This window comes from Petaurus breviceps, unplaced genomic scaffold (assembly GCF_028583685.1).
Source record: "Petaurus breviceps papuanus isolate PSGF00001 unplaced genomic scaffold, PetGlider_PUasm1.0 181, whole genome shotgun sequence".
Lineage (NCBI taxonomy): Eukaryota > Metazoa > Chordata > Mammalia > Diprotodontia > Petauridae > Petaurus > Petaurus breviceps.
In genome coordinates, this window is record NW_027185784.1 from 21,120,500 (window position 1) to 21,141,253 (window position 20,754).

At 38.4% G+C, this 20,754-nt stretch overlaps 1 protein-coding gene across 3 annotated transcripts in view; it reads right to left on the bottom strand.

Annotated features, from left to right (window-relative positions):
• The window catches only part of DGKI (diacylglycerol kinase iota), a 586,838-nt gene that overhangs the window by 110,062 nt on the left and 456,022 nt on the right, over positions 1-20,754 (bottom strand). For 2 of the 3 annotated variants that reach the window (XM_069087305.1, XM_069087304.1), the window contains one exon: positions 16,335-16,430. The exons of the other annotated variant lie outside the window; for it this stretch is intronic. In XM_069087305.1, coding sequence (XP_068943406.1) covers positions 16,335-16,430 — 96 coding nt within the window. The remainder of the gene's footprint in view (positions 1-16,334; positions 16,431-20,754) is intronic. 3 annotated transcript variants of the gene reach the window in all.

Consider the following 20,754-nt stretch of genomic DNA (forward strand, 5'->3'; position numbering starts at 1 on the left):
GCAGACTGACTATTAGCTATAGCAAATTACTTTGCTTTTCACTTAAAATCTCTGGGTAGTTGACAGGGTATCACAAGTTTAGACTTGGAAAAGTTCTTAGAGGTCATTTAGGCCAATCCCCACATTTGAAAGATGAAGAACTGAGGTCCAGAAGGTTAAATGCCTTGCCCAAGATGACAGAGCTAGCAGCTGGCAAGAATGGGACTAAGTGATTATTATGTGTGCCAGTCACTGTGCTAAGGGCTATGTTGGAATCCAGATCCCCTGCTCTACCGCCTGAATGATCCAAAGGTTGGGAAATACTATAGTGAAAACTGAGAAAAATAAAATAATAAAATTCTTCTTAAATAATGTATTTGGTACTACCTCCCACCCCATATGCTTTAGTAATAGTAATAGCATTTATATGAGGGCAGCTAGATGGCACAGTTGGTGGAATACCTGGCCTGGAGTAAAAAAAAAAAAAACTCATCTTCTTGAGTTCAAACCTGGTTTCTGACACTTACCAGCTGTGTGACTCTGGGCAAGTTACTTAACCCTGTTTGCCTCAGTTTCCTCATCTGTGAAATGAGTTGGAAAGGGAAATGGCAAACCACTCCAGTATTTCTGTCAAGAAAACTTCAAATGCTTTCATAAGGAGTAGGATATACAGAGCTTTAAGGTTTGAAAGTGATATTTACATGTTAACTGATTTACAACATCCCTGGGAGGTAGGTGCTATTATTATTCCATTTTTCAGAGAGCAAAACTAATGCAAACAGATGTTAAGGGACATGCCCAGGATCATAGCTAATAAGTGTCTGAGGTTGGATTTGAACTCAGGACTTCCTGATTCCAAGTCCAGCATTCAGCTGATTGTTTAGTGAATTCTATCTAGCTGATTTCTCTGTTCCTGCCCCAAATTGCAAATTCAGTTCCATTTTCTCATCCCCCTTGATCTTTCTATGGCTTTTATTTCTTTCAGGAAATGTAGGATACATCAACAAATGAAAATTCCAAGGGAAAGAGAATCCAGAAGAAGGATATGGTTCAATTATACCTCCAATTCTTAGCAAATTTCTATCTGTCTAGCTGTCTGGTTTGGGGAAAACAATTTGGAAAAGTAGAGGTCACAATACTTAGGCATGATTAACTGAAAACAGATGACACCAAGTTTTCTAGCCTGGGAAAATAATAATGACACAGGAAGCTTGAGAGAAAATTATTTGGGGTATATGTCAAGATAAGATAATGAATTGGGGATAAATCGAGTATCCAAGGGGAAATACCATATATGTCACTGGAAACAGAAAACTGGTGTGTGGGTAAGAGGTCAGAGATGGCCATTTGGATTAGATATATTCAGCTTAGAAGCTGAATTTTTTCAGCTTTAGCTGAAAATATTCAGCTAAAACCAAGAATGTGGATGAGCTTATTAAAGTAGTAAACAGAGGAGGTAGGAGGTCAAAGTCAGAACTTCAGAAACAGTAAGGGATAAGTGAAAGACAGTGGTCCAGCAAAGCATAAAAAAAGAAGCTAAGTCACAGTAACATTCAATGAATCATGAAGCTAAACAGGACTGACACCATCCCACTGGCCCTAGGCAAAGAGTGTACCTAAATACTCTAAGACAAGTACAGGGCTAGCCTATTCTTAAGGATCTTGGGACACTGAGCTTTCATCCTCTATTGATTCAGAAAATTAACTGAGAGTGTGGAGCAAATTAACTGACTTACAGTCATCAGCAGGTGATTTCTGAGATCCTGGAAGTCTAAGATGGATCAAATACCAAGGAAAATGCTGCCAAACACAGTGAAAGAACCAAGTGATGGATTTAAGAATCTTCTCCCTACTTCACATCCTCACTTAAGTTCTATCACTGAATCAAATCTCCAGGTCTGGTCATCGGCAACAATAACAATGGTATCTAAATGAGGCTATGAACAGAAAATAGTGGAGCTCTGAGCCTAATTTCAGGTTCCCTTTTTGCCACCTCACTACCCTGTGCATAAACTGAAACAATATCAAGCTAAAGCTGCTTGATGCAATGATGATTCTTCACTCATCCTAATAAAGTCCATTTAGACATGGATCAAGGAGTTAATTTCCGAGTTTAAATCTATCATGTCTCTAGGTTAAGATACAAAAATTTGGACAGGCTATGCCTATGTACATACAAAGTCTTCCATCACTAATGGTGTGTGTGTGTGTATGTGTGTGTGTGTGTGAGAGAGAGAGAGAGATAGACAGAGAGACAGAGAGAGACAGAGACAAAGAGACAGAGACAGAGAGAGACAGAGAAATGGTACTGCTGGGCAAGCATATACCCAAGGACCCCCAAGGACCTATACTCAACCAGGAGTCAAAATAATCCTCCTAAAGTACAGGACTAATCTTGTCATTCCTCTTCTCAAAAAAAAAATGCTTTAAAGATAAAATACAAGCTTCTTAAAGGGGTGATTAAGATTCTGCACAATCTGGTTCCATCTTATCTTTCTAGACTGTTTTCACTCTTCTCCCCTTCACAAACACCACATGCCTGATCAATTGGTCTAGGAGTTGCATCCTCATCCTGTCTTGTGCTCTCTCACTTCTGTGTACTTGTGAAGGCTACCTGTCATGCCTAGAACATGTTCCCTCCTCATTCCTGTATGTTGTGATCCTTCCTTGCCTTGTCGGTCCAGCTTCTTCCATGAAACCTTCCCTAGTCCCCACATAAAACTCTTCTTGTATTATACACTTAATTAGGACCTCTCTTTTGTTCTTATCCCCATCTACTTTGTACCATGTTCATTTGTGTACACGTCCTAACTTTACAAAGCTTCCTGAAGGCAAGCAACTAGGGAATGTGTATTCAGTCCAGAAGGTAGTAATCACTGTGTTAAGAAAAATACAGGAATCACTGTGGTTATGTATAGTCAAAACAATTAATCTCCAAATGTTGCCAGGTGCATGAAAAAAGGTGAAAAAGTGCTAGCTGGAAGAAAGACAAAAGAGAGCCCAGTCAGTGCTTTTGGTGGTTTGATGATGAAAATGGCTCAATCACATGGCCATCCCAATGTTACCCATTAAAATAACTGAGAAAGAACAATAGATTAAATGGTCTCATGTTCTGAACTGCAACAATTCCAACTATACAAGCTTAAAGAGATTTAGAATTCTGTTTTTTCAGCTAGGACAATCAATTTCCTGATAACCTCAGGGGCAAGTTTCACCCTTTATTTTGGATTGCCAAATACCTAACACTAAGTGCTTAATACATAGTTGTTGCTGTTATTGTTGGTTTCACTATTTATGGGTGTGACAAAGGCAAGAAAGTGGGGGTATAGGTTCAGTGGTGGTCTGCCCTCCCTGGGACTGCTGCCCAGTAGTCAGTTATATAATCAGACACTGGCTCCTTTCTTTGTGAAGGTTATCTTTGTTCCTAATTGAAAGGAAAATGATAAAATAGTAAGTTATTTGTTAAGGGGAAGACTATTAACATAATCAAACCCCATGCTAAAATAAACAACAATGAGAAAATTCAGCCTATATTTCAATAAGGAAATGTGATTAGAATCTAGCAGCAGGAAAAACAGCAGGTGGTATAACACAAGTCAATGCAAAACCAACAGTAACAACAAACTACATAGTTTAAGAAAAATACTAAGTGCACTTACATAACTGTTCTGTGGTCCTTGGAGTCTGTGTCATGACATAGCCAGAGGTGAATTTAACATACAGCATGTCCTTTTAGTATCCTCTTGGACAGTCCTGGAATCAGCTACAAAATCTTTCCAGATGTCCCCTCAATATGTGCATTTTGACATGTACTGAATTTTAGTATTCTTTGGAACTGTGTATAATTAACTCACAGCAATTCCAAGAAAATATCTAATGGGGATATCTCCAGTGATGATAAGGAGAGAAAAGAATGAGGAGAGAAGTGTATTGTGCTGGTTCTCAGTTTCCTCATCTGTAGGAGAGGACAGATGTGGTGACTACCAAGGTCCCTTCTTACTCTATGGCTATGATCATATGAATCCAGAGACCACAGGATCCAATCTCAGGTCTGCTTAAGAAAACTTGGGTAAGGCAAATCTTATCACTAAACCTCAGTGCCTTCATCTAAAAAATGAAGTTGTACTCAATGACCTCTAATAATCTAAGATTACAGTCTAAGACTAACAGTCTAAGATTCCTATGAACAAGCAGGAACTTATGCAGTAATTTGTGCTAAAGGGGTCCCAGATACATTGATGAGGCAGATCATGTGTAAGGAATCAGTAAGGAGAGGCTTCAAGCTGGTTTCCATGGTATTAAAGCACAGGACACTGGGAATAGAATCAGAGGGAGTTATTCAGTAATTCAGTCACTTTTCAGTCATGTCCGACTCTTTGTGGCCCCATTTGGGGTTTTCTTGGCAAAGATACTGGGGCAGTTTGCCATTTCCTTCTCCAGCCCATTTTACAGATGAGGAAACTGAGGCAAACAGGGTGAAATGACTTGCCCAGGATCACACAGCTAGTCAGGGTTTAAAGTCAGGAAGATGTGTCTTTCTGGCTCCAGGCCAGAAAAGCCTGGCTCTTCTGTTTATTACCTGTGTGATATTCTGCAAAGTCGATGAATCTTTCTGTCTTCGATGTTTTCATTTGTACAATGAAAGGGTAAGACTTGATGCTCTCTCTCTAAGGTCTCAGCCAGCTAGATAGCAATGATCTTGTCACACTTTTATTTGTTCTGTATTAACCACAAAAGCAACCTCTGATAGGGAAATATTCCTGTGTCCCAATAGTATCAAGCATTTTTAGGAAAATTAGCCCCCCTCAATAATGATAAATTGGGAGACAGAATTTTAAGTCTCGTAATACAGTGTTTATACTTTTGAAACATCAATAATGAAAAAAAAACATCTGGATGATAACAAAAGAAATTCTTTGGAGGAAAGAAAAATGCTAAATCTCTGTCTACAAGGGAGAAGAAAGTATAAATAAAGGATAACTAATGTTTTCCTGGTATTTATAACAGAGTAGAAAAGCAGAGAGAAGGCAACTTTATAATGTGCAAATGGATGTCTTGGCAGCATCTGTACTTTTACCAGATGTGAATATCAAATATTTATTTAACTTCTGCTATGTGCAAAGCATTGAACATAAGTAGCATAAAACATAATCCCCACCCTCAAGAAACTTATATTCTAGTTGAGGAGAAGGTATAGATATAAGATAATAAATAACACCAAAAGATAGTATTTTATAAGTGCCGACTGAATTGAGTGTAGAAAGAATTTAAAGGACAGAGATCACCTTGGGCCTACTCCTTACTGAAGCTAATCCTCCTATTTATTTAGGAGATCCCATTCCATCCCATCTCTTCCAATAGATTGCCCTCTCTGTCATCTCCATTCTTTTGCTTCTTTTCAATCCCTCCTCATCTAATAACTCATTTCCAACTACCTATAAACATGCCCATGTCTTCCTAATCTTGAAAAAATGCTCACTTCATCCTTTCTTCCTTGCTAACTATTGTCCTATATTTCTTCTGGCCTGTATAACTAAATTATTCAAAAAGGCTATCTAGGTGCCTCTATTTCCCTCTCACTCTCTTCTTAACCCCTTACAATCCAGCTTCTGACCTTATTCCATCAGAACTACTCTCTGTAAAGTTACTAATGATCACTTAGTTCCCAAATCCAGTGGCCTCTTCTCAGTCCTCATTCTCCTTGACCTCTCTGCAAGCTTTTGTCAGTGTTGATCACCCTTTCCAACTTGATACTCTCTGCTCTCTAGGAGTTAAGGACACTGCTCTCTCCTGGTTGACTTCCTACACATATGACCCCTTCTTTCTCTATATCCTTTGCCCAATCCTTTTCTGGATCACACCCTCTAACAATATGTACCCCTTAGGTTTCTCTCCTGGGCTCTCCTCTTCACCCTCTATACTACTTTACTTGGCAATCTCATCAGCTCCCATGGATTTAATTGCTGAGTTCAAATTCTATTTCTGACACTTACTACCGGTGTGACCTTGGATAAATCATTTGAACAACCTGAGCCTTAATTTCCTTATTTCTAAAATGAAGGGGTGAATTAATTGGCCTCTAAGGCCCCTTGTAGCACCAAACCTATGATCCTAGATTCTTCAAAAATGTCCTTCACTGTCATGTCACCTTTGCAACATCTCTAGAATATGCCCCCTTCTCTCCTGACACTGTCACCATTCTAGTGCAAGCTATTATCACCTCACACCTGGACTATGTAACAACCTGCTGGTGGGTCTGCCCTCCTCAAATCCCTCCCCACTCTATCCTCCATTCAGATACTAAAGTGATTTTCCTAAAGCACAGATGTGATCATGTCACAATCCTCCCATCCCCTCAATAAATTTCTATTGCTGCCAGGCTCTGCTTGCTTAGTCTTCCTTTCTACACAGCTCCCAGGGATTTAATTACCATCTTTATGCTGGTGATTCTCAAATCTACTTATCCTGGCTTAACCTCTCTGCTGACCTTCAATCTTGCATCTCCAACTGCCTTTCAGAAATCTCAAACTGGATGTCCAGTAGATATCCTAAAACTCAACATGTCTTAAACAGAAATCATTATCTTTCCCCTTAAACCCTCTCTACCTCCAGTCCTCCCTATTACTGTAAAGGGTAGCACAATCTTTCTAGTCCCTCAGGCTCACAACCTAGGTGTCATCCTGAGCTCTTCATTATCTCTCACCTTCTATATATAATCTGTTGCAAAAGCCTGTCAATGTCACTTTTGTGACTTCTCTCAAATATTCCACCTTCTCTCTGACCCTGCCACCCCTCTGGCACAGGCCCTCCTCACCTCCCTCCTGGACTGTCGAAATAGCCTGTTGGTGGGTCTGCCTGCCTCAGATACCTCCCCAGTCTATGGTCCATTCAGCCACAAAAGTGATTTCTCTAAGGCACAAACCTGATAGTGTCACAATATTCCTACCTCCTCAATAAATTCCAGTGGTTTCTATTATTTCCAGGCTCAAATACGAAATGATCTGTTTGGCATTCAAAGCTCTTCATTACCCTAACCCTCTCCTACCTTTCCAGTCATCTTACTTACTCCCTGACATGTACTATTTGACCCAGTAATATTGCCCACCTTGCTCTTAGATGAACAAGACACTTCATCTCAGTTCAGGGCATTTTTTTGACACCCTCCCCCCCCCCCCCCAAAGACAACCACACTGGCATACCCCACATGGCTGCTGGCACAGTTCTTAGATCTGCTTTACTAAGAAAGATAGCTGTTTAAGGGGTCAACGATCTTTTTAAATTACATTTGCTAGTTCTGAGGAAAAGCCAGCATCCTAAACTTCAGAGAAAATACAAGCAGAGAAATAAAGTCCAACAGATAGGGCTCCAACTGCCTGAATCAACTATATACTTTATATACATCCCTGGATGGAGAGAGCCTTTACATCTGAGCAGGCACAGAGCTCTGAACATACCGTCACTCAGAATCTTGACCAGGGAATCACAAGAACCTTCGCATAAGTGAACTCCCAAAGCAGAATACCAACTCGGAGTATATATACACTTCTCAGAGGCAGAAGGCATCACAACCCACTTGACTCAGTGCCTAATTAGAAATTAGCAAAAGGTGTGAAAGCCTTCCTGGCAAGCCTCCCCTAAGCACTTCCCTTAATGGGATCCACCTGAGGTCTATTAATGGGTGGGGAAGATCTTATACCCATTAACATTTACCCCACCCCACCCCATTCCTGGAACAGTCTATTCCACTCAGACTTCAAACATCTCTGCTTTCCTTTTAAGTCCCAATTAAAATCCTGTCTCCTACAGGAAGCCTTCCCCAACCCCTCTTAATTTCTGTGTCTTCCTTTTGTTATTTTCTATTTATCCTGAATATAGCTTGTTTGTATGTATTGTTTGCATATTGCTTCCCCCGTTTGGATTGTAAACTCCTTGAGGGCAGGAACTGTCTTTTGCTTCTTTTTGTATCTTTATCACTTTGCACAAAGCCAGACATAATACATGTACACTGAATGATTTGGGAGAAGGGGGTAGGAGGAAATGCTTCAAGGATGAGAAAGGACATTACTTGCACATTCAAGGACAATTAGAGCAGAAAAGATCTGGGTCTCCTGACAAGAGGAGGGTAAGTATGTGATTTTCTATTATCTTACAGTGGAATGAGTCAGTCATCTGAATTGGATTCCATAGCTTGGCCACTTGACCAGTTAGGACATTTCATAACCTCTCTTGGCCTAAGTGTCTTCATCTCTAAACTTAAATGGATTGGAACTAGATGAGCTCTGACAACTCTTCCTCTTCAAAAGTTATGATCCTAAGTTTACTTAGAGGAAGACTTGGTACACCAGTTGAGCTAAAGTGTTTCTACAATGAAGTACTGAGAACTAAGTTTGGAGACATAGGTTAGGGCCAAATAATGGAGGACGTTGAATGCCAAGCTAAGGACTTGAGAACATAAAATTTACAGTTCACACATCAAGAAGCAGACCAGGCTTAGATATCTTTCCAAAATTAACTCTAGGTAATGGCCAATCCACTGTAGTTGCTATAGATTTGAAATACTAATTTTGTAGGAATTTTAAGATTTCCAGCAAAATTGGATAATAATTGATGCCTCCAATTAAACTAATGAAGAAGCAGAAGTTACTCCATGTCAAAAGCCTAAGAGAAGTGAATATGAAAAGTTGGAGTCAAAGTCAAACTTCATGCAACTGAAGTCTGATAGAATGGAGAATCTTGAAAGGAATGCTTGAGCTCATTATCACTTAGTATCCAATGGTAATCTGAGAACTCATTTAGACCAAGGTAGCTGTATTTCAGATCAGTGAATGCCAGATAGGGGAGATAAGTCTCAAAAAGTGGGAGGGAGGAAGGGAGGAAAAGAGAGACAGAGACTGAGAGACATAGACAAGAAAGGAGAGAAAACAAAGAAAAGATGGATGGCAAGCTTATGCTCGGTTTGGCTTTGTAAACAGTCTGTGACAGTTGGCTTCAGCATAACTGGATTTGAAGGTTCAAGGCCATCCTAATCAGGATTAATAGACTTTAGCCATATATCAAAGTGGCAGGACATGTCTGGAAGTGCTACTTTGAACCAAAAGTGTTTAAGCCCCAATCTTAAACTTGAAAGGCAAAGCAATTCTCAATATAAATATCACCTTTTAATAACTTTGTAAACTCCCATTCCACCATACTTCTCACCTGCCTCTTGCTCTTTGGGAAAGGGAAGCGGATGTCCTTTTCTGGAAGTGTCCTGATGGCAACCAGAAAACTAACCAAATACAGGATCAAAGATCCTCACCCAACCAGAACCCAAAAGGCAAATACCATCTCCATCCACTCTCTTTGCCTTTGGGTTACGTTGTTTGGTCTATTTATTTTCTGTGTTGAAGGCTATAGTGTTTGAAGACTGGTAGCTCAGCTATTCATTCCTTTGGTAATTATGTGATAACAAAAAAAAAAAAATCTGTACCACACCTGATGAATGAGAGGAGGGGATTGTTTTGTTATATTTTAAAGCAAACAGGCTACTCCAAATCTTAAATTCAGCAAAACAGAAAGGACAAAAATAGAGACTTCTCTCTCCCCCCTACAGCCAGTCACAGTATAACAGAGAAGCTAGGTCTAAACAATAACACCACTTTGTCACAGACAGCAAACATGTCCAGTTTTAGCTAGGAGGAGGAAAGGAAGAGAGAGTAAAACAAAAGGAAGAAATAGGATGTAGCTGACTTGATAAATGTGGCTTAGCCTTCAAGTCACTTACCAGAACTTAAGACAATCACAAAGTTTCCAAGGCTCTCAATAAGAGACCTAAGAAATTCTAATGATGGCCAGTGTTGTAACCACCACACCAACAAAAAGTATGATGTCCCCCTTCATTCTTCTTCTCACAAAGTTTTTCTTTCTCTTTTTTTCCTCCATGCACTCAGACTTCTAAAGCAAATCCATTTAAGGAGGGACTGACACCACCTTTATTCAGCACCATCCAAATGAATTTGGCTGGAACATGACCATAAAACAAATGAGCTCCTGGCACGTAGATCCTAGCGATTGACAGGCCAAGCAGACTGTGCAGAAGCCTAAGCTTTCTGTGCCAGAGTCAGTCCCACCTTGGTCTTGATGATTTTTTTTTCCTTTCTCAGCCCCTTTGCAGTCACTTGTTCCCACCAGCTTTTATGTTCTTTCTCTCTACTTGAGTTATCCCCTTGGTTTGCTCCTGATATCAGTGTGGATGTCACTGACATCCATTTTAGCTCCATTGCTAATTCCGGCTCCCTCTGCCATACTATAATAACCATAGCTCACATTTCCATAATACATTTTTTAAAGATTCAGTGCAATAGTAAGACTACTGACTCTAGGGCAAGACTCCCAGGGTTGTAATGCCACTTCTGGTTCTTACAATGGGTGTGACCTTGGGCAAGTTGCTTAACCTTCTCTGAGTTCAGTGTTCTCATCTATAAAATGAAGTAATTGGACTAGAAGACCTGTGAGGTACCTTCCAGTTCTAGATCTATGATTCCATGGCCCTTTAAGGTAGACCATACAATTAGTATTTTCATTATTTTAAAATGGAAGAAAAGGAAAAAAAATGTTGAACTGGATTGACATCGATCTATGATCCCATGGCCCTTTAAGGTAGAACATACAATTAGTATTTTCATTATTTTAAAATGGAAGAAAAGGAAAAAAATGTTGAACTGGATTGACATCGAAATTCTAAGATTGGGACTCTTCAGCCTAGGGAGGAAAAATCTGGGAAAAAATTTAACAAAATGCACAAAATCTTTATAGAATAGATGGCCAGAATCAAGAACTGCCAACACTGCAGTCAAACACCTCCCAGATGATGAGAAGGTTCTTGTGCCTGGTAGCAGCAGAGAGCATGTCACAATGGCCACCAATGGATAGCAAAAGGAATTTGACTGACTCTCTATCCTTTTTCCTGTCACAGCACATTTTTAAAGTTTACCCTGATTGAAGGGCTCCCTATTTCTTTAATTATCTTTCATATGACTTCCTCTGTTTCTCCTATACCTTTCCTGTCCCTAAGGTGCTTACTAGGGTAGTTAGCTGGCACAATGGATAAAATTCCATTCTTGAAGTCAGAGAGACTCATCTTCTTGAGTTTAAATCTGGTCTTAGAAACTTACTAGTTGTGAGACCATGGACAAGTCATTTAACTGTATTTGCCTCAATTTTCTCATCTGTAAAACAAGCTAGAGAAGGAAATGGCAAGCCTCTCCAGTATCTTTGCCAAGAAAACCCCAAATGGGGTCATGAAGAACTGAATGAGACTGAAAATAACTGAACAATAGTAACAAAGGTGCTTACAATCTTGTTGGGGTTTATAGTGAAGATTAAATAAAATAACTGCCATGAAAGAGTCTTGTAACTATAAAGTCCAAGGTTTTCAAGGTCAAGAAGAATAGCATGGTCAAAAGTAGAAATGGACATGGGATATAGGAGTTTTATTAAAGAGTCCCATGTGTCTAATTCCTTGCTAAAGAGCCTACAATGACTTTTCACTGGATCAAGTCTCAAATGCTTGCCCAACTTTTCTGAGCCCTATCCCAAACATACCCTTCCAAACTTTTCTCTCACTACTCATGAATATATCTACTCTGTTTAAGCCAGATTAGTCTCAGTTTTTCTACATATCATAGTTATTATTGCCTAAGCACCTTTGTTCATGTTGTTCATCCTGACAATTCTCTCTGACTTATCCAAATTGTATCCATCCTTCGAGGCACAGCTGGAGTCTCACATTCTCCAAGATGCGTTCCTTGATAACTCTAGTTAGTGACATTTGTCCTTCCTGACTTCCCATAATACCCAATTATCCTTACCCTGAATTTTAATGCTTGAAATATGGAGTATCTCAAGACACAGGATGACTAGGTATTTTCAATAGGTACTGTGGCATCCCAGACACCAAAAGAAATATACTTTGCCTTACAGGAAGGAGAAAACACAATACTTAAGCTCTTTAGCTGGCCATATACTTGGAAGCTCTCTCAGCATGGGGAAAGAAGTAGAAAAAAATATAGATCATTCATGTTTCCTCTTTTCCGCTGAGGAACAAGTGGGTCAGAATCAAAACCCCAGATCTTCCAAACTGCCAAATATTCCTTTCTCTTCTTCCCTCTTGGAAGACTAATTGGGAACAGTGTTCACTTCTCTGGCCTCTCACTGTTTGGTACTTTCTTACCTTCTCAATTCCTCATGACTTTTCTCTGTATTCCTTACCACACACATTAAGGGTAGGTAAAGCAGTATAATTTTTCAACATTCCTGACTATTTTATTCAATTAAATGCTTTGTAATATACTGTCTTGTATTGGAATGTGTTTCTGTCATGTTGGTCTTGTCTTGCCACCTAGAGAGTAGGCATCATTCCATATTATAATGGAGAGTTGGTATAGTCAAAAGAATGATAGACTTACAAGGGCAAAGGGATGAGAACACCACCTACTAATAACCCAGGCACTATGCTAAGCACTTTATAAACATTATCTTCATTTGTAGTTAGGAGACCTAAATTTGAATCCAAGCTCTGGTACTTACTAGCTATGTTATGATGGCAAGTTATCTTTCTATACCTCTGTTCTTATCTGTAAAATGGGCATCCTAATACTTATACCACTCACCTTAAAGGGTTATTGTGAGAAATATGCTTTGCAAACCTTAAAATGCTATATAAATGTGAATTCTTATACCCCTTTCAGAGCCTAAAATACCACTAGACATATGGTATCATAATAAAGTAACAGTTTTAGAACTAGAACTGGCTGTAGAACTCTCTTAGCCCAATTACTTAACATTCTAGATAAGGAAACTGAGTCTTAAGAGGTTAAGGGTCTTACCCAAAATCATGCAGATTATACATGTTCAGTAAATAGTGTTGATTTGGAAGCATAGAATAGTGGATACAGACCTGGATTTGGAGTCAGTGAGATCTAGGTTGGGATTTTAATTTCAAATATTTATTAGCTGTGTGACCCTGGGCAAGTCACTTACCTTCTCTGGGTCTCAACTTCCTTATCTGCAAAATGAAGGTATTGTACCTTTAAGGTTCCTTCTACCCCTTACTCTATAAACTTTGCAAACTTTACAAAGCTCATTTTCTGCAATTAGCCTAACATTTATATTCTGAGCTGGTAAGGAATAAGACAATTATGGGCACTGGGATTTCAATTAAATTGACCATTTCAGGTAGCAATATCTGACCACTTTGGATTGTCAACTTTCTATAGGTCAGCCCAGGGTCTCCACTCACCCTGATTTATATCCTCTTTTAATCCTTAGAAACCAAACTCACCTTTTTGAAATACAGTTCATAATTAAACCCCATACAAATCCTAGCCCTATAGGAAAAACTGCTTCTCCAAACCATGTACAATATGTACTTTTCATGAAACGGTTCATTTGCATGCCAAAGGGTTGACTTCTTGGCTGATTTTTTTTCTGGAGTAGTTGAGAGTAGAATGCTCTGGGAAAGTAAGACAAGGAAAAAGAAGAAACAGAGCTTCTTCCAGAGGTCAGGGATGCTTCAAAGTTCTGTTGTTTCTATGTTTAATTTGACAGAAATTCAGGCCACTTTTCAAGGATTTCTTTATCTTTGCACGTGTGCATGTGTGTACATTTATGTTTTATATATGTATACATATAAAACATATATGTAATATATGCATTTTAAGTATTGCCAATGCATAATGTAGCTCTAGGGAAAGTTCCCTTCCAAAAGGTGTGTCAGTGTATGCTCCACAGAGCAGGAATTTCTTTTATAGATTTTATTTCTTTTTGCCCTAGTACTAGTGAAAAGGACTGACCCTGGCCAAAAACTGTGAATTCCTCTAAGTTCCTCTCCATCATCTCTCTCCTCTCTGCCCCTTTTTCTCGCTCACTGCCCTGACTTCCCCCCATCTTCTGGTACCCAGTGTTACAACTGCTTAATAACATCCTTCCCCCTTTCAGAACAGTTCATGAGTTGATATTCTTTTTTTTTTACACCTTGATTGGAACTGATTTCTACCAGTGCTGGTATTCTTAACCCCTTTTGTGGCAATGACTTCTCAGACAGGCTGGTGAGCCCTGTGGGACCCCATGTTGTCATGTTTATAATTATATAAAATAAAATACATAGAATAATAAAGAAAATTAATCACATTTCAATACAATTATCAAAAATATATTAAAAAAAACAAGTTCAAGGACCCCAAGTTAAGAAGCCCTGTACTAATGCATTATTTCTCTATTTTTGTTGCATTTATCTTTGAATGGAACATGAAAATTTCTCTTCTTGAAACAAAAAAATTAATTCCAGGCAAATAAGCAACCTCAAGGTCAAAAAATCCCTTTTCAAGCTTCAAGACCTTCAGTACTCTAAAACTGGAGGATGAGGAACAGGGAATAAGGAATATTTTCATATTTTATCAAGGACCATTCAAGTATGGGGCAGAGGAGAGGGAGTTTTCATATTAAAAAGGTGCTGGGGTTTTTTTTTAGGTTGTTGACTCCAGGGGAAAGAACAAGGGACAATGAGAGGCAGATGTCTAATCTTGATATAAGGAAAAAACTTCCTAATAGATGTATTAAAAGCAGAATAGGTTATCTTAGGAAACCATAGTTTCTCTTCTATAATTATAGGTTTCCAAGAGGACAAAACTGCGTCAGAAATGCTTTAGGTCTGGTTAAGACTCAAGAGCCTTTTAAAGCCCCTTCCAACTCTGAGCTTCTTGTGATGGGAAAGGGTACCATGGACAAATCACTAGAAACCCCAGCTCAGAGGGATGGGATGAGGCCTGGGAATCCAGGAAACTCCAGATATTGGGATGTTCAATCCAGGCTAGGTCTCAGTATAATATACTAGGAAAAATGATAGTTCTGGCAAAAAAAAATAAAATTCTGATAAGCTTGAAAGGATATTACATGACAGCATTTATCCAAACCTTATTAACATGGCAGCCAATTATGATATAATATTGGAGTTACATTGTTTACTTGTTCTTTAATGTGCTTACAAGGAGAAAATGTTTGATGAATATTTTATTTACAAACAATCACAAATTAGTGAGCCAGGGGATGCTGTACAAAGGGAGGTGTTTTACCAGTTATAAAGCAGCTGTGCCTGACCAAGCAAAAACTACACCTGGATTTACCCTACCAAGTATAATTGTATTTGAATGGAATATAAAATCTTTAATAAAATCTGACAGATATTCCAAAACATTTCACATCTGTGAAGGAGAGATTGATAAATGGGGATTTACTGATGTTCAGATGAAGGGGGCTGTACAATGAGAATGACTAGCTCTAAGTCTCTGGATGGCAATCATGAATACCAGGGACAGGATGAGAAGCTTAAACTGAGAAGCCTGAGGACGTGCTGGATTTGGGAGATTTCAGCTAGATCTGGACAATGCTGATTTAGGATAACTGGATCTTGCAGTATTCTGTATTCTCTAGAATAGTGATGTCAAACTCCAACAGAAAATGTGAGCCTTTGAGCTATATAAAGGATCTCTTCAGGTAACATTAACTTAGAAAGCACATACTAAAGCTATCTTCTCCATTATATTTAATTTATTTTGATAAATATTTTCCAATTACATCTTAATCTGTTGTCTACCATACTCCCGAGTACAGGCCTCAGATGGCCAAATGTCTGCTCTAGGGGAAAGAGTTCTTATCATTTCTTGAATCCCCTTGGCAGCTTGGTGAAGCCTATAGATCTCTTCTTAGTATAATGTCCTTAAATGTATAATACAAAATATGCAGGATTACAAAGGAAATCAAATTTCATTGAATATGTTTAATAATAATGATCAGCTCCAATTTAAATAGTGGTTTAAGGTTTGCAAAATGCTTTACAAATATGATCTCATTTGCTTCTCACAACAACTCTTGGGGGTAGGTGCTTTTATTATCACCACACAAAACCCAGGGTAAGAATACCTGCTCTAGGGTCTATGCCATCCTGCCTAGGGTTTTAGACATGATAGGGGCTTCATAAATGCTTGATGAGCTGTTAGCTCCTAGAAAGTTGAGAGTGTTTCACTGTATTTCACTCAGCACCTGGCACAAAGTAGATGTTTAGTAAATACAGGTTGATTAATTGATTCTACATTAAATCAACTCTGAAAGCACACACAATTTGAGGGGTGGCGCAAGACAATAAGGCAAAAATCAGACAGGCAGATGTAAGAATCAGTAGTACCCAGGGACCAAAGGCCAAAGCAGACATTCAAAAGACTGAGCAAGCAGCCAGAAACCAAAAAGAACCACAGGCTCCAAAAGGGCAGGACAAAAGCAATAGAGACAACAGAGCAAGGGGGCACTGGCACCAAGGAGACCTTAGATCTGAAGCAGTCTTCTATCCCAGGGAGGAAGCTTCTTGTGCACATTCTGCTGGGGCAGGAACCAGTCCCAGGGCTCTGGCAGACTAAAGCCTGCAGGAGAAAGCAGGGAAGTGGGCATACCTGACTGCAGTGACAAATGGAGAGAGAGGGACTGGACTGTTATTTCACTGGTACAGGGAGCTGTCCAAGGTAAGTGAGGGAGACTCCTTCCACCAATGCAGGGCCATATCTTCTCTAGAGCACTGAGGTTAAGTGACTTGTCTAGGGTCACACAGCCAATATGTGTCAGAGGTGAGACTTTGAACCCAGGTACTCCTGGATTTGGGGCTGGCTCTCTATCCACTACACCACATTGCCTCTCATCAAATGCAAGGTCGTACAAAATAATTTGAAGAAGCAGGGGTGAATCTTAGCTTGTGTCAGGGGGATTGTAGGGAAGAATAGATTGTAATCCAGATGAAATGAAGATGAAGGACCCCTCAATATTTGGAGGTACATCAATAGACATGCAATTGCTTCCATATTAGTAAAGCTGAACCCTTTGAAAAGTAAACAACTCCAAGGAATAATAATATGGATCCACAAGCATTCCCAGGAGAGAAGTTATCTGTTAGCCTATCATTAACATTGAAGAAGTCTGCTATCTTCCTGGGAGATATATAGAGATAAAAATAGAAATATGTAGGTATACATAGTGACAGAAACTTACCAAAACTAAAAATAATTACCCAGTCTTGATGATCCAGGACAAATTAGACTGCCAAAAAGAATCTAGAAAGCATTGCAAGGATTTATGAAATCCTGGCCACTGTTGGTATTTTTCACCACTACTGATTGAATGAAGGTAGGTGGTACAAAAGAGAAAATTCCATCTACGCTACTTACTACCTCTCTGATGTGGGCAAATCATTTATCTTCACTTGGTTTCAGTTTTCTCAGTAAAACAAATAGGTTGCACTAGATGGTCTTCAAGTTCCCTTCCAGCTCAAAATCTACAGTCCATTATGATTCTATAGTCTCTGGTAAAGAAAAAAGAATTTATATATATATATATATATATATATATATATATATATATATGTATATATATATTGTGTATATGCATATATGTATATATATACATATCTTCTCAAAATAATAAAAAGTAAATGCAGAATAAATATTCACCATTTCATAAATGATTGTCTTTTTCTCATCTTTGAATATGGAAAAGTTCATACTTGTTGATATTTTCAAATTCATGATAAAAAAAGAAAATATGGAAAACATACTTGCTTGGAGTCTTATAAATTTGTTTAAGAAGGTTTTAGAATCAAAACAGTGAGTAAGGAAGAAACCTATATGTGTGTGTGTGTGTGTGTGTTTGCACATATATATATATAATATTTAAATTATATAAAACCAATCACATGGATTATCAGATACAAATCAGGAAGAAGAGTATTTTTTAAAACCCAATAATTTACCAGAGCCAATATGCAAGAATACAGACCAAAATAAATAAAAGAAATAAACCCAGAGCCTTAGATACACTAATGCACAAAGTATGAGTAATAAGCAAGGCAGAAGATCAAATTTCAATTTATTGATATTAATGAAATTTGTTAGGATAGTACCCATGACTGGAAAATTACTCTGGAAGGGTTTCCTTTTATTTGAAAAAAAAGGTAATAGAAGTATATTTGTGTAGCATTGTATATATAGACAGAAGATAAAATCATTTCAGGAAACTCATGAACTAGAGGAAATAAAATGGAAAATATTGGATGATTTACCAATAGAAAGAAAAACAAAAGCAGTATTTGGATGGGTATATACTACAGACCACCTGGACAGAAGAAGGAAAGAAATATAAGGATACAGATCATAAATTTCTTCTATTTCATCCTTGAGTGAAGAACTAGGACTAATGAGTGAAGTAGCAGAAATGGGGGCTTAGGTTCAATTCAAAAGCAGAATCAATTGCATTTTGCCTTCACTGAAGGTCTTCAGATAGAGGCTGTGACCACTTGTGGGGGATGGTGTGAAGGGCATTCCTGTTCAGGATGGACTGAACTGGATGGTCTCTGAGGTCTCTCAAAACTCTAAGATTCTCTGTAAAGGATGATGCATTTGATAATAGGACTCTAGTCAAACTACAACAGAGATTTCAGGTGTCATTTAGGGTAAGAATCACTGAAAATCACTGTGAGCTCCTAGTTAACCAGATTCAGTAAGTGATCATAATACCTTTAGTAAATTCAAAGCAACCCAAAGTACTGAAGCAAGAGAAAAATGGGCAGATATATCTGTGCCCTGGGAATGAAGCATATTTTTAAAAACCTCATTGTCAGTGACCCATTTTTGATTGAATATTTTAAGCCAAATCCAAAGTGAAATAAAATATGCATTTCTGAAAGAATTTAAATGTACATGTGAAGAATCAAAACTAAACACAGACATAACCTTGTCCAGAAGAATGTTCAAAGGCTGACCTGTACTCAATCAAATTGATAGCTTGTCAATTGTGTCTTAAGTGGTACCAGCAATCACATCAATGGCACAACAAAGTTACCTAAATCAACATCTGAATGTTTCTGATCTCAAGTCAAGGGATCTGGGTTGGATTCCCAGATATGACACTTACTGGTTGTGTGGTTACAAGCAAATCATTTAACTTCACAACTATGTGACAGAGGATCAAGTGCTTGAATAGAGCACTGAGGCTGGAATAAGGAAGATGAGTTCAAATCTCACCTCAGAAACTTACTAGCTATGTGACTCTGGGCAAGTCACTTAACCTCTGTCTCAGTTTCCTCAGATATAAAATGGGCATAATAATACCTACCTCTCATGTTTGTGAGAATAAATGAGATAAAATCTGCAAAGTGCTTAGCACAGTACCTCACACATAGTAGGCATTTAATTAGTCCTCCCTTCCTTGCTTCCTTCCTTTCTAAAGCTCGGTTTTCTCATCACCAACATGGTGATAACATTTGCACTGCTATGGGATTGTTGCAAGAATCAGTAAGATCAAATGTGATAACAGGGGTGAAACTCTTTTTTAAAACTATTATTAATGTAACTATTATGATTAGCAGGAATAATAATGCTGGCAATATTTCTTTTGAAATATAGCACTCTATGTGCATTCCTAATTTTAAACTACTATACTTTTAAAAATTCAATATTTTTAAATAGCTAAGAAAAATGTGTCATCCCAAAGTCCTGACATTTATATTTTATTCACTTTGAGAGGATTTATTTTTATGGTGAATCTATTTCTCAGCAGCTATAAAATTAAACAAAAAAAATTGCCACCTTGCTTAAACAAAGGCTTATTTTTCTCATGTGTCTCACATAGATGCTTAAAAGTCAACTTGCTTGAATTATTCCTTTATTGATTAGGAAAGCATTAACACTACTATTTGGCATGCAAATAACCAAATGGAGCACTTAATCTGCCTTCAATTAACCATAAAGGATGCACAGCAATTTAATGAGGGCAGAGCAAGTCCATTATGCACTTCAGTAGTTTATACAATTAAGCAATATTCACTTAGGATTGAGCTATACATTTGCTGGGAATGGTCCTACATCTCTGATTTCACCAAGCTTAGAAAAGATTAAGTCTTGATGAAGAAGCTCCCCACCTTTTCAATTTAGATCTCTGGTTTACTTTATAACTAACAGTCGATTTCACTTTCTTGACCACTCTCCTTCTTATCCAGTCTCACCAGTCTCACCCATCTATATCACCCATCTCTGAACCTTGTCCCACTAAATCTTTTTTATTTGCTCAACTTCTTTCTCTTCCACTCCACCAAACCCTACACTTATTTGCATGAGGATGCATTTTAGGGGATATGTCTGTATATGTGAGTCTATATATCTCCTTTAAAAGTCTTCATATGTCAGAGTGGATACAACACAATTATAATCAAATTTAGAAAAGCCTTAGCCTTTTTCTTCCATCACAAGAAAGAGGGAGAGATTGGTTATAAAAACACAGGACAGCTACTTCAGACAGGTCAGTCAGTCCACAGCATTTAAGGACCTACTATGTGCCAGAGAGGCACTGTATTAAACACTGGGGATGTATAGGAAGAGGGGAGGAAGAAAGTAACCAACTTCACAATGAATTATTTGCATGAAGAGGGGAAGGTGGTATAAAAAAGTTTAGGGATTCAATTCAATTCAACTCAACCAATATTTATTAATGGCAGGTGATGGGCAGCTGGGTGTAATGAATACAAAACTGACCTTGGGAGTCAGGAAGACCAGAATTCAAGCACTGCCTCTGACACAAAATGACTATTTGACTCTGGCTGTTGGTTTTTAGTCATTTTTTTTTTAAAGCAATCGGGGTTAAGTAACTTGCTCAAGGTTACACGGCCAGTTATTTCTAGGTGTGGTGTTAAGTATCTGAGCCCAG